Raw genomic sequence first — 14,607 nt, forward strand, 5'->3', positions numbered from 1 at the left:
TTTGAATGCAAAAATATAATCTAAGTTGAACTCCCTGTTATGGGTGGTTGGGCTCAAACTGATTCCAGTATGCGCCTCCTGAAGGGAAAAGAGGTTGTGATCCTGAAGACTATGTAGTTGTTTATGCTTTCAGTCCAATTAATTATTAAGTTTCGAGGCCTTTTGCGACAGATTTTTCAAATTGAAGTCATGCACAAGTAATAACTCAATGGTTGGAAATCTGCACAGCTCGTCCTCAGTGAGTCGAAGAAAGTGTTTATTGTTTCCTCTTTGGACCCTTTGGACAAATTCAAATAAATGTTCCATAAAAGTATCGTTTTTGTTGACAGTCCTATGTGGACTCTTCCCAAAGTTAATTCTTGGAATGTATGGTTGTGTGCCACTATCTTTACCTTGGAATTTAAGGCTGTAGAATTGCAAGTTGCAATTGCTGGTATCCATCTAGTGGCAGGAAACTCAAGCTTTATGTTTCTAGCAAAAAGATAAAATCCCTGGTCTTAAGGAAATTTAAAGAGTCTTTTTTTTTTAGAGACTTTGGGGGTCATTACGACCTTGGCGGTCTTTTCGCAAGACCGCCGAGGTACGGCCGTGCTGAAGACCGCCAGTGGTGGCGGTCTTCCGCGCCGCGTATTATGACCGCTGGCAGGCCGCCGTCCTTTTTCGTACGGAAAGCCGCCAGCAGCCATACTGGCGGATGGCGGGAAAGTGGAGGTTGCTCAACCTCCACCGCCACGTCAACAGAACACCGCCCACTGAATCACGTCCCATGATTTGGTGTAGCGGTATTCTGGTGACGGTGTGCTGGTGGTGGAGCTGCCCCCATGGATCCCGTCCCCTCCCGGAGGATCAACGGACAAGGTAAGTTGATCGTCCGTTAGGGAAGGGGGTGGAGGGGTGTTGTGTGCGTGCATGGGGGTGTGCGTGTGAGAGTGTAGAGGGGGTGAGTGAGTGAGTGTATGCGTGCGGGGGTGCTGTGTGTATGGGAAATGTGTGCGGGTCGGACGGTGTGCATGTCTGTTTGTATGTGTGCGGGTATGTGTTGTCGGGGTGTATGTGTGCGTGTAGAGGTGTGTATATGTGCATGTTGGGTGTGTGTGCGTATAGGTGTGTGTATATGTGCATGTTCGGGGTCGGTGGGGAGGGGGTTGTGCCACCTTTAAGGGGTAGCAGGGGGGTGGGGGGTGTTGGGGGAGGATTCGTGGGGGGCAGCGGGGGTGGGGGAGACCCGTATCAGTGCCAGGGAAGGAATTCCCTGGCACTGATAGTGCCTACCGCCATGGATCTCTTGGCGGTTCCCAACCACCCGAGATCCATGGCGGTATGCAGGGTCCTGATACCGTTGGCGGTCTAGTGACGACCGCCGGGCTGGAGACCGCAATCTCCAGCCCAGTGGTTCTCACCGCCATGGCGGTCGGAATGGTGAAGTGGCTGCGGTCATAATTCCATTTTTTTTTGCGCCGGCCTGTTTGCGGTCTTACCGCCGCTTTACCACCGACCGCCAAAGTCATAATGAGGGCCCTTGTCTTCGGCCTGCCACGTTCCAAAATATCAATGTTAATTGTTTCATGTATGTATCCTTGTCCTGTTTGCTGTTGAGATCATTTTATAGGGATACAGACGCTGCTTTTTTAGGGTCGAGCCTGTGAGTCCATGCGCTAGGGCATGCGTCTCACTTGCAAGACCCAGTTGTGTACAGTAAAGGGGTTGGAGCCCACCTGTTGCTCACCTTTTGTTGGCTTGGGTGGCACTCTTCTTTACAGCTTCGTAATTCGTCCACTTCAGGCCTGGGATCATTTCCATTCCTCTCTGTGGCGCAGGGCCAAGCACTGATTGATTCAACTTAATCAGTGCCCGAATGCTGCTCCCAACGTGATCCACATACTATCTTTTTCTTTTTAACTTCTAATGCCCAGCAAACAGGAGACGTGTTACAAAAACGTAAACAAAGTTTTTTTATCGTTAACTTTCTTTTATTTTGCCAAGTCGTCTTTTCTCACTTGCCACTCGTGTTTTATTTTGTATTTGTTTTTGGCCACTCTTCTCAGAAGATTTTCCTGTTCAAAATATTGCAATGTGAAGTTGTTTCTTTAGTATGTGTCATTTATGGAATAATGCTTTAAAACATAATCGTGCAGTACACCCCAATCCACCCCACTCCAATCTGCCCAACTACAATCCACCCCACTATACCCCACACCAAACCACCCCACTCCAGTCTAAACCACTCACCCCAATCTACTCCAACCCACCCCACTCCAACCATCCCAATCACTCCAATCTAATCTGCCCCACTCCAATTCCTCCCACTCTAATATAAAACAATCTGCACCACTCCAAAACAATCTTCTTCATTCACGTCCAAAACAATACGCCCACACCAAACTAAAACAAAATGCCCCACTCCCATCTACCCCACTTGAATGTGCCCCACTCCAGTACAAAACAGACTGTCCCACTCCAAACCAGTCTGCCCCACTCCAATCTGCCCCAATCCGAAACAGTCTACCCCATTGTAATCTGCTGCACTCTGATCAAAAGCAATCTGCCCCGCTGCAATCCAAAACAATCTGCCCTGCTCCAATCCAAAACAATCTGCCCCACTCCAGTCCACTCCAGTCTGCTGCACTTTAATTGAAAACAATCTGCCCGACTCCCATCTGCCCCACTCCAATCCAAAACAATTTGTCCCACTCAAATCCACCCACTCCAATCTGCCCCACTCCAGTCCAAAACAATCTGTCCCACTTCAGTCTGCCCCACTCCAATCCAAAACAATCTGTCCCACTCAAATCCACCCGACTTCAATCCTACCCACTCCAATCCAAAACAATATGCCCCACTCCAATCCGCCCCACTCCATTCCAGTCTGCCCCACTTCAATCCAAAACAATGTGCCCCACTCCAACCCAGTCCACTGCACCCCAATCCAATCCTCCGAACTCCAATCCACTCCACTCCCATCCAATCCACCTCACACCAACCTAATCCACACCACTCCAATCCACCCTAATAGAGTCTGCCCCACTCCAATCCAAAACAATCTGCCCACTCCAGTTTGCCCATTCCAGTCCAAAGCAATCTGTCCCACTCCAGTTCGCCCCACTCCAATCGGCCCCACTCCAATCCAAAACAATCTGCCCCTTTTCAATCCAAAACAACCTGCTCCCCTCCAGTCCTTTTCAATTTGCCCCACTCCAATTGGCCCTACTTTAATTCAAAACAACCTTCCCCACTTCAACCTGCACTACTCCACCCTGCCCCATTTCAATCCCAAACAACCCACTTCAATCCAAAACAACTGCCTCACTCCAATCCAATTCATCTCACTGCACCCTAATCCAATCCAACCCCACTCAAACACAATTCACCCTGCTATAATCCACCCCACACCAATCCAGTCCACCCCACTCCAGCTCAGTCCAATCTACCCCACTCAAATCCCATCCACCTCACCCCAATCCAATCCACCCCAATGTACTATAATCCAATCCACCCCACTCCAGTCGAACCCACCCTACTACAGTCCAATTTACCTTACTCTAGTCCGATTCACCCCACTCCAGTCCAATCTACCCCACTCCAGTCCAATCCACCTCTCTGGTATGTCTATACCGAGTGTATATGATAGAATTTTTGATTTACAGACAGAGATGCTGTAGTTATTTCCACATAATTGTCGCCACTTAGGGCTTCCTCCTGGAGTGGTGCTTCCTCCTTTACCTTCGCTTCATTAAATAATAAGTAATACTAACTCCTTGTTATTCCTTTGCTTTCCTTGATATTTTCAGGGTTTAACTGATGCAGGTACCCCTGCCTGAGTTCTGCCATTTTACTCTCTCCTTGTTAGGATTCTGGTAGGCTCTACAGGTTCTTGTTGATCTTTATAGATGTGTTCTCTGTGCTTGTGGACTTTAAGGGGACTTCATCTGCGATCAGGGCATCTGCTGTCACTATGATTGTCTGGCTGCTGGATGTAGAGAAGCTGTTAATAGTGACGCTACTTTGTTCTGACTCCAGGCATGTGTTCTCAGTTACCAGTTGTGTATTTATTATTATAGGGTGTTTATGATCGGATGCCAGTGCAGGCGTTAGGTGGTTTCTTTGGTTGGTTTCTGACCCATCTCTTTTGTTATGAGATATTACCTTTAAGTTCTCCACCAAAGACGTTACCATGTAGGGAAAAGTACAAGGTTTGTCTAAAATTAGGTGCAGCGCAATGAGCTGTGGTCCTTTGGTCAATGAGACTGTTTAGTTTGTCTTCCAAAGAACAGATTTTGATGTTCAGGGTTGATATGCTGCTTGCCAAGGATTGCATCAGGTCCTCTTGCAGTTTGAGTTTGTGTGACTGCCAAGTCAGCTCATTAGTTGCTGCAAACAGGGTTGAATGTTGATGTTAGTACAAGATGATCTGCTGTGGATGTTCCATTTGGGGTTATGTTTGATAGTGTGGCCCTTTTACTAGCTACCACTTAGGTTGATTTGGGTTCATCAAGTAACCTGAAGCCTGTGCCAATAAGTACAAAACTGACTGAGCAGTCCTTTTTGCCAACCCCTTGATTACATTCCAGGACACCTTCCTGAGTGGAGGTAGTGGATATTTCTATAGTGGGTACTCCCGGTGTGTCATGTAGTCTCCCTAATTCGTCATTGCTGTGGTGTACTCAAGCAGTTGTATCTGTCTTTGAGTGGGTAGGTATAACCAGCATATTGCCCCTGATGAAATCCATTTGCTACTTCACCTCCCTTATCATGTTGTTGGTTGTATTGTGCATTTCATATTCTGTTATTCGGCCAGATTCAATGTTCAGGGACTCTGTTGCTGATTCCCTTCTGCTGTTTTGGAAGGATTGTACTTCGGGATTTCGCTCTAAGGTCTTTTTTGTGGGGTCTGCGATCCAGTTAGTTGGAGCAGGGGAATTTTCCTGATAAGACCTGGTTGCCATCCCGCGTCATCCCAGTTTTTTGTTGGCTTTTTCATTACACCTCATTAAAACACTTTAAGCAAGTGTTTCCAATTAATTTCAAAAGCTGTAGTTCTTTGGTAGCCCTGCACTTATTAGCCCAGCTGGAACTACAAACCATAGTCCAGCAGAGCTGAAGCTCTTTCTGGATAGTTCCAGATACCAAGAGCCTTCCTTTTACGATACACCAGACTACCCCAGGCTGCGACTCGAGTGTGCATATGCATGGACATGCAACTGCTCCTGGTTGTTGTGAATTACATTCATTTTAAAAAACTTTAAAAAAGTTAAACAGATTAATTGTTATTATGTGTCAGCAGATGTCTGTTTCCTCCGAGTTTCACCTCTATTTTGTCTCTGCTGCTCCATTATCCCCCAAGCACAGTTTCATGCAGGAGGCCAGGGAAGATTGAAGCTGCTCCCATCTGCCCTTCTGTTGTAGTCTTTGTTCCTGTCTATACCAAAAGTGCTACTGGCGGGGTCAAGTTTAATCCAATTTAAGTTATGTGAATCAGGGGAATCAAATGCAAGTCAAGTGTAAATGAAGTGTAAGTTGGGTACACTACTGAGGCACTGCTGGTGAGAGAGGATGGATATGTGATTGGTTTCACTTCCCTCCACTCCGCAGTCGGCCTCCACCTCCACCTTCTGATAGACCAGCGATCCTTCGACAGGCCCCCGGGCCTGATTGCAGCAGCCGACACTTGGAATCTGAACTCACGCCTTTCCTTGGCTGCAGCAATGCCTTCCTTCCTTGCTGTGCTCCTCAAAGTCTCGCAAGATCACAAGCAGCCAAGCAAGGGGCAAAGGCCAAGTCAGAGCCTGAAGCAGTGGCCTGCATCTGTACTTTGGGGGTGCTAGGCAGGGGACGGTGGGGACAAGTGCGTCGGCAAGGCATGATCTCACTCCCACAAGAGATGCAAGTTACTGCATGGAAGACAGACTCTAGGGTGTGGGACACTGGTTCTGACTGCCTAGGTGAACGAGCAGGGGGACGGCACTACTACAACACTTCCTCATATACAGAATTCAGCAAGCCTCGGCGGGGTTCAAATCAGTGGAGCAAGGTGCGGCAAAGACCTACATAGAGCAACCAAAATTGAGGGTCCAGCAGACCACTACTGTCAGTGTTCTTTGAGGGGATTTGACACGGATTTCCTCATCAGTACTTTCTTGTTCACAACTGGTCTTCCAGAGGGCTTGGTCATCCCAAAGTTATGGCATCTTTATCAAAGCACAGAGGCCACCGGCATTGTGCATCTCCACTGGACAGACTTTTAGGCCGATCTCAGTGGGACTGAACTCCTGTTTTGTGATGAGATGCCACCTAGTCGCTCTGCAATCTCAGCTGACAGGGCCGTGGTCTCCATGTCTCAAAATCAAAGTGAAGCCGTCTTGTGTAACTCTGTTTATAGTGTATTCCTTCAGATAAAAAGCCATATAAATGAAACAGTCCACATGTTACAACACAAATGATCGGATAAACATAAGGAAGGCTGAGAAGTGTTAAAAGAGTTAGAAAAGTATAGAAGTTAGGAAGTGTCAAGTATGGCTGTGTTCAAAGCCAAGTCGATTTAGGGGACAACTGCCATGAAAATAGCTCCTGAATCCACCCAGTAACCTATGTCCTATTGTAAAAAGCAATTTTATATTTGCAACGGTCATATTGGAGCCTTTGCGACTGCAAAATGGCATTTTTAAATGTACAATCCCTAAAAATTGTGAACCAGTAATATGTTGCTGAATAGCAATTTCGGTTTGCAAGTAAATATTGAATTAATATTTGATAAAGGTTTGTAAAGGACTGTGCTTCCAAATACCAGTCCCTTAAGTTATATTAATGTTTGAAACCATAGGACCATTGCGTACTCCTAAAGAATTGTAATTTTTTAGGGTTGAGCCTGCGTTGCATGCGCTCGCGCATGCGTATCGCAGCAAGACTCTTTTGTATTTAGAAAAGGGCTCGGAGCCCTGTCAACTTCACGTCAGTGTTTTTTATTGGTTCGTGGGCTTCCCTAATAAAATCGGCTTGCTTTCATTAGTCGAAGGCACGCATATGGCATGCCTTTTCCGGTGGCTAGCCCTCCTTGAGCGCAGCGACCAAGTACAGAAAACATGCGCGGCTCGCTGTTTTCCATCGGGCTTGTGGACTTTTGTTTCTGTAATCTACGAGCGTGATCTTGCTTGGCAGAAGTCGAGCGCTTTACATACTTGATTTCCCTTTTTCGGGTTATGTACATAAATGCACTTTTGCCCGATAGGTGAAAAGGCGGGTTAAGAGTTTACAACGCGATCAGCTCTAACATGAGCAAACGCGAGACCCATTGCATTGTAAATGCTTGTTTTTGATTGCATCTGGTTTTCCTTTAGTAAAACGGGCTTCATTTAAAAAAAAAAAAAGATTGCTTCATTTAAAAGCAATCACTAACATGATGGTCTGCTGGCTACCATGCCTGTTATTCAAGCCAATTATAGTGAGCTGTAATGTGTGACCTCCGTCATAAATATTAATTAGATAGGTTGAATGGCAACCCACTATGACTCAGTATTTTGTGAACCAACCTATTAACACATACGTAGGTTTGCAAAGTACCAATGTATATGATAGAAGTTGGTGTGAAAATTGCAACCCCTTCTACAGAGCACATTTAGTTCATTCCAAAAAAGACACCCCACATTGGGAATCATTATTATTCGCGATTTATGATATCTTACGTGGACAATGTGTACATAAGGCCTATAGTACCATAGCCTCCCTGCCAAGTGTTATGTTATAATTGTTAAAAAGTGGACTAAAGGTACTGCCTACTTGCCAAGAAGGTTTTAGTGCCTAAGAGCATAAAATGCAACTAAGGGCCAGATGTACCAAAGGATTTTACCCATTCTGCGTCTATGGGAAAAAGCTTTCGTACATTTGGCCCATAGTCTCTTAGCTCGTTCATACAGTCACAACGACCTGGGCAGTTCTTGTTGCTGGACCACTTTGTTTGCGTAGGCCAAGACTTGATGCACTCCTAGTCTCAAATTTATGTAGAGGCTTCTCTTTGTCTCCATGTACATACGCTCAATGTATGTTTCATGACAACTCAGGGCGTTGATGCTCAAGTACTGCATCATACTACCTGCATTTTTGTGCCGTTTTGTCAGGATCTGTACCCAGTAAAATCGGTTAGTTATTGCAGAACTTGATGTGGTCAGTGATTTTGGATTTTCCCAGAAGAACTCACTCCCTGTTTTTTTAAGTTTGAGACGTGGTCTTTGCTATTCCAAAGATGAGAAATGTTTTTAGGTAGACTTTCGAAGCAGGATTTGTCCATAGCCAAGCCCAGTACAGTACAGCTTTTAAGGAGATCACAGATTCCATACTGTGTGGGCCCAACTCTGCCATTAGAACTTCCATTTGTGAACCTCGACCAGGACATAATAAATGCCACAGGAAACAATTCTCAATCATTTAAAGCCTTTGTACTTTTTTTAAACCCCATCGGATGGTCTGTATGTGCTGTCAGCCTACGGTTTCATTATGTAGGCTCGAAGAGCAGGTTCCATCAATCTTCTGCCCATTTTGTTTGAAAAACGTAAGACGGCACTTGAATTCTGGCTCATGTCTGACTCACTTCTTGCAGCTTGTCCAGCTTGGCCATGCCAATTTGATGCCAAAGTGTATTCCTAAATAATCAAAGCAATTGATGCAGTCCAAAGCAGCTTTATTAATTTGAAATGTAAGCGGATCCGGTGCTGCTGTTCGTCAGCCTTTGCAGCAGCTCACACTGTCCTCACTCACACCTTTGGGGTGAGGGTCAGCTCCAAGCATCACCTCTTGAGTGCATCTATAAAGCTGGCTCCAGCTCTAGGCTTATCAAACTCTGAACACTACCATCTTGTACACTGATCTGGGCATCCGTTTCCCACAAGAGGCATTTCTTCACCAGCATAGCAAAGATGAGCTTTGAGGGCTCCTGGACATTAGCAGAGGGGCACCTGACATTCCCCTCTGGTGCTGTATTCTCAGGGTAGGCTGGGCACTAAATTAGTCTCCTACACCAGGGACTGAGAAGCATAGTCATGGGTCTCTCACCATCTTGGCTCTTGTCAATGGTACTTCTGATCTTTGGTACACTCATACATTACTGTTGTTTACTTGGCTCTTTCTTATGACAAGTTTTCTCCTATTGTTATAAACGCAAGCTACCAGTTCTCTTAATATTGCTAAAAATCTATAGGTTTGGAATGGAATTTATTTCAGGTGAACAACTTGCCCTCACTGAAGCCTTAGTTTACTGTATTCCGTGGACATATCCAAAAATGCTTTATTTTTGTCCAGAACTGTTGGGACTGCCCAATGCTAATGCACTGTTAATATCGTCACAAATTAACACTTAATTGCCTACGTTGAAGAGTCTGTGAAGGAACATTTAGCGGCTGCTCTTTTACTTCTGTTTCTGTACCCTTCCATTCAGCTGAACTTGTGTATGTGTAACTACATTTGTGGGTTTGGAGAAGGACATACAGGAATGCACCACCCGCTTGATAAAGACCATTATATGTAAAGCCGATCATATATTTGTATTCCCGATGTTTCTCTCTAATATTCCTTGATTTTTAACCTATACTTAAATGCTGTACCACTTCCTGTTTAGCATTGCTGCTATACCAAAAAGTCTAAGTAGTGATTTCAGTTAGCAGGTAAACCCTCCTTATTCACCCATTTTCCATTTTCCATTGCAGTTAAAGTACCATATGGCGTTTATTATGGATAGCCCAGTTATCTTCAAAATACATTTACCTCACAAACTGGATTCACCTGTCTTCACTAGCCCACATTCTTCAGTGGTATTCTGTTGATAGTAGCTACTCTTCACCTAGAGAATTCCTAACACAAAGTACAGCAAAATATCCCTTGCCACAAGTTTGATGTCAATGTTGTAAAACTGTGTCTGACCCAATTCACACTCGAGAGTACACCTCCTTACTCACCCACTCTCATTGCTCCACTGTATTGTCACTAGATATGGGTCAGAGTGATGTAGTATCTTTTTCAAAAAGAAGCGGAGATGATATGCAGCCAAATTCCTTCAGTCTAACCTAATGTGGCACCACTTCATTCCAAGTGATATCAAAAAGGGAAACCTGTTAACAAAAGGTTCACCGAGCAGCTAGCTAAAATGCGACTCACATTTCACCAATTAGAATTGGTGTTAAGACTATTCCCCTATAGCTAAGCGCAGTTGGCACATACATAATTTTACCTGTAAGCAAGTGATAAAAAATTAAAAATCTACTATTTTGTTCCAACAAACTTTGTCTGCACCAAACATGACAACTGAAATTTTTTATGGCCATAACAGATCTAATATCCCCATGCAGTCTGCCAGTTCAGTAGACAGATGCAATCCATTAGTGAGTTGTTTTGAGACCACAATTAAGATTATTCAAGCCCAACTAGAATCATATAAAGCAGTTTTTTATGCAGGAGACAATAACTCTGTTGTGCCGAACCTGTAACAATCGTTTACACAGTTCATTGCGTTAGAGGAAAATGATTTCCAAACTTTAGGAAAAGACCGTACACCATTGACTTAAATGGTTGATAATCTTCCTCCCAAATTGTAATAGACTCTCTTATGGTTGGAACATACACTTGTGAAGTTTCTGTTAAATGCTTATCTAACCTCTATTGTTATCACTTCTGGGTTAAAGAGAGCCTGTGCCATTCATATTTGAAGAAACCATATCTGGATAATGATAATGTAGATAATTATAGACCAATTTCACAGTTACCCTGTCTATCCAAATTGTGTGAATGTGCCATATATGATTTGTTGATTTTCATAATCCTCCACACACATTACAGATGGATTTCAGGACAGGGTGGAGTACTGAAGTTAGTGGTCCTGGCAGCACTCTCTGAACTTTGTCACTGCAGAGTAACACATCCTAGTCACACATATAATGGTTGGTCTTTCTCTGGCACTTGACACCATAGACCATCAGATATAATGGAATCGCCTTGAAACGTTTGGTATTGGTGGGCCAGTGTTATCCTGGTTCCTGGATTTCTTATCCAATCGTTCAGTACAGACCACTCTTACACCTTTTCTGTCCACAGCGAGACCATTCATCTGCTGAGTTCCCCAGAGCTCAGTACTATCTCCTCCTCTCTACGGTTTAATATCTATATGATTCCATTGGCATTTTCACGTCATTTAGTCTTTTGTTTTTCTTTCTTTCATGTATGCAGACAATACTGAGATTGCCTTTAAGATCTCTGAGATGCATCTCAAAGTGTAAGCAATCTCCATGACTGCATGCAGAATGTAGAGGCTTGCTTGTCTCAGAATCAGCATAAGCTGAATGGTAAAAAAACATAAAATCTCCTTCCTTATAGGCCATTTATCTGTGTACTGTTCTAGGGCGTTTGTTCTGGGCAACACCACCACACCAGTAACCTGTGTATTTCCACTGTCATGTCCTGTTTATTATAAGTGTCTGTCTTGAAATAAAGTATTTTCCTTTTGTCACAAAGGTCTTATTCATGAAAATTTGGTGCACAAATTGTGACCCATTTTACAAAATGCATTATTAGTACATCTGGACATCCTACCCCAAGTCCGCTTGTGAAGTTCATAAAAACCTGAAAAAAGAGACCTTGTTGTGTGAAAGTATTCTTTTGTAGGATGTATTTATCTCTTCGCATGCATTTCTATCTTCACTGAGAGAACTCAAATGATCCACAGTCACAATGGGGGTCATTCCGACCCCGGCGGGCGGCGGAAGCCGCCCGCCTGGCGGGAACCGCCAGAAGACCGTACCGCGGTCAAATGACCGCGGCGGTCATTCTGACTTTCCCGCTGGGCCGGCGGGCGACCACCAGAAGGCCGCCCGCCGGCCCAGCGGGAAAGCCCCTTCAACAATGAAGCCGGCTCCGAATGGAGCCGGCGGAGTTGAAGGGGTGCGACGGGTGCAGTGGCACCCGTCGCGATTTTCAGTGTCTGCAAAGCAGACACTGAAAATCTTTGTGGGGCCCTGTTAGGGGGCCCCTGCACTGCCCATGCCAGTGGCATGGGCAGTGCAGGGGCCCCCAGGGGCCCCACGACACCCGTTCCCGCCATCCTGTTCCTGGCGGTATTTACCGCCAGGACCAGGATGGCGGGAAGGGTCTCGGAATCCCCATGGCGGCGCTGCAAGCAGCGCCGCCATGGTGGATTCCTTGGGCCAGGCGTAAACCGGCGGGAAACCGCCGGTTGCCCTTTTCTGACCGCGGCTTTACCGCCGCGGTCAGAATGGCCCAGGAAGCACCGCCAGCCTGTTGGCGGTGCTTCCGCGGTCCCCGGCCCTGGCGGTCATGGACCGCCAGGGTCGGAATGACCCCCAATGTCTTCAGTGAGATTGAATGAACATGCCAACACTAATTTTGTGTTGTAAGGTTCTGACTTCTCAAGGCCATAGTCCTGCTAAGGTTATTTGTATCCATGGATCTTCCTTTCAATCAAGTTTCTTTTTTAAATTTAAAATTATTTGATCAATAGTTGTTTTTAAGTTAGTTTGTTTCATTGTTCTTATTCATCAATCAGTTTATTAGTTTTAATTTGAGCGGACCTGTGATGTGGCTTTTGGAAGAGGATCAACATGTTAGTCAAGTTTTGTGTATGTTCCTTTTTAGGGTACCATTTTAAAACAAACACTGAGGTGCTCAGTTTTCATAAGCACTCTTCTGCTTTAGTTATTAGTTCCTCCAGGAAAATACTTTCTTGCGTTTTGTTTAAACATTTTCTACTGGGATTTCAACTTCATAACTATAGTTCCTAATGGCCCATATCTTTGAACACAGTTGCTTAGGTCATCTGTTTTTGTGTAAATATGTAAATCTGACAAATCTCAATTTCTTTCAGATCCCCATCCATATCTGGAAAAATGTCCTTCATATTTAATTGGATTTACAGCGGTTTCAGTAGTATGCTACAGTTTTTAGGTAAGTTTGAATCAGTGTTGCCTTTGTTTTGCTCTGAAGTGACTGTTTTCTTTAAATGTATCACTTGTTTTTTCCTGTGAAATTGCAATTATAAACATTATAAAAAAAGTATAAACATTCTACGGATGTGCCCCTGTATGGAGGGCTTGCATGTCAAATAGGTGGGTTCTGTTTGGCCCTGGAAAGTGGTTGCACTGCAAAGGAGGTGTTGATTACACTGTGTGGATGTAAAAACTGATTGTGATAATGTGTACTTTTGTAACACCATGAAAAAGCCAATTGCTCCTAATTGTCTATCGAAACCAATCTCCCTCTATTTTAATGTCCACCTCCTAAAAGAGACCACATGGGAAATCTGGTACTGATGTGGAAAGCACATGTGGCAGTTTAGTAAGAGCTTTTCTTTTCCACAAGTATCAAACAGTGTATTCACAATATTGTATTGGGCCTCATAATTCATTAAAAGGGTAAAACCAAATAGCAGTGGTGCCCACTTGCTTCTGCGTCACACTACAGGAATTTCCAACAGACCAGTTTCTTAATGCCACATGAGTATGATCTGTATCTCATTCTTGTTCTTCAGTATGGTGGTGTTCTCTTGTGATACATGCCCCTAGGATTTCTCAAGTATGGTACTGCTGTGGGGGTTACTCCACTCTTGGGCTTGCCTATGCCTCAGTACTGTTATGTGGAATTATTGTAGTGTCTGTCTGCTTTTAAAGCTATGTATACCAGGTTCTGCTTTGGAAGGGTGCTCTTTTGGGAGCCTTACAAGTATGTAAGGGTTTATCTGACCTATGTACAGGTTTACACTCCATCATCTGTCGTATTTGTGCTGAAAATGAAGCAGGGTGCTCAGAGTTCTGGGATCAGCAGTGCTTAATTTGTGCTCATTGTTTCCGGTGCTGAGCACGGCACCTATTTGTGAGGGCCGGGGCTTATTCTTATGCCTCAAGCATTTGCTGCGAGCAAGAGACACATACGTGAAAGACGGAAGAAGGAAAAATTAAAAAGCGTCACAAAGGGAGAAAGTAGAAAGTTGCAGGATGTATTGAAGGGGCAGGGGTGGCCGTAAATGGACTGAAGAGGCCCGAGATGGCTTCAGGATTACGCTGCCTCAGTATTCAGTGCTGGCAGATTTAATTTCTGCAGCCTCGTGTTTAAGAGAAGGGCTTTGAGCACCAGCACCTCTTAATTTACAAATTAAGCACTGGGGATCAGTACCATCCAGCAGCAGCAAATAATTACAAATGTGAATGGTTCACACTGGAGAAATTCTAGGAGCGCTTTCTTGACCACAGTATATTAAATCCTTTTGTGGGGGCTCCAGGCAAGACACTGCTTTATACCATAAACCCTGCTACCACTTCTAGTTCTTCACAGTTTAATGTTGGCACAAGGCTGTGTTTCACACAGACTAAATATAGTTTTGTTTCCAGAACTATTGAGTGAATGCAAGAACACTTCTAATTAGAAGCTAAAACAATTGGTGGTACCTTGAAAAAACATATCCAAACCTTGATAACTTAAAACATGGCTAATGCAGAAATGCTCAGTGCAAAACTATTGAACAAACTTAAAAATTATCCTTTAAAGCTGGACTTTGACTCTGGAGATGAAGACCATATGAAAACAGGGATTGAGGAGTTGCACTGTTTACCAGTTATGAAGCAA

At 44.5% G+C, this 14,607-nt stretch overlaps 1 protein-coding gene across 5 annotated transcripts in view; it reads left to right on the plus strand.

The window, feature by feature from the left end:
- SAR1B (secretion associated Ras related GTPase 1B) overlaps positions 1-14,607 on the plus strand; it is a 258,431-nt gene that overhangs the window by 103,203 nt on the left and 140,621 nt on the right. For all 5 annotated transcript variants that reach the window (XM_069199254.1, XM_069199253.1, XM_069199252.1 and 2 more), the window contains one exon: positions 12,854-12,933. In XM_069199254.1, coding sequence (XP_069055355.1) covers positions 12,876-12,933 — 58 coding nt within the window. In that variant the 5' untranslated portion in view covers positions 12,854-12,875. The remainder of the gene's footprint in view (positions 1-12,853; positions 12,934-14,607) is intronic.

This window comes from Pleurodeles waltl, chromosome 7, assembly GCF_031143425.1.
Source record: "Pleurodeles waltl isolate 20211129_DDA chromosome 7, aPleWal1.hap1.20221129, whole genome shotgun sequence".
NCBI classification, from domain to species: domain Eukaryota; kingdom Metazoa; phylum Chordata; class Amphibia; order Caudata; family Salamandridae; genus Pleurodeles; species Pleurodeles waltl.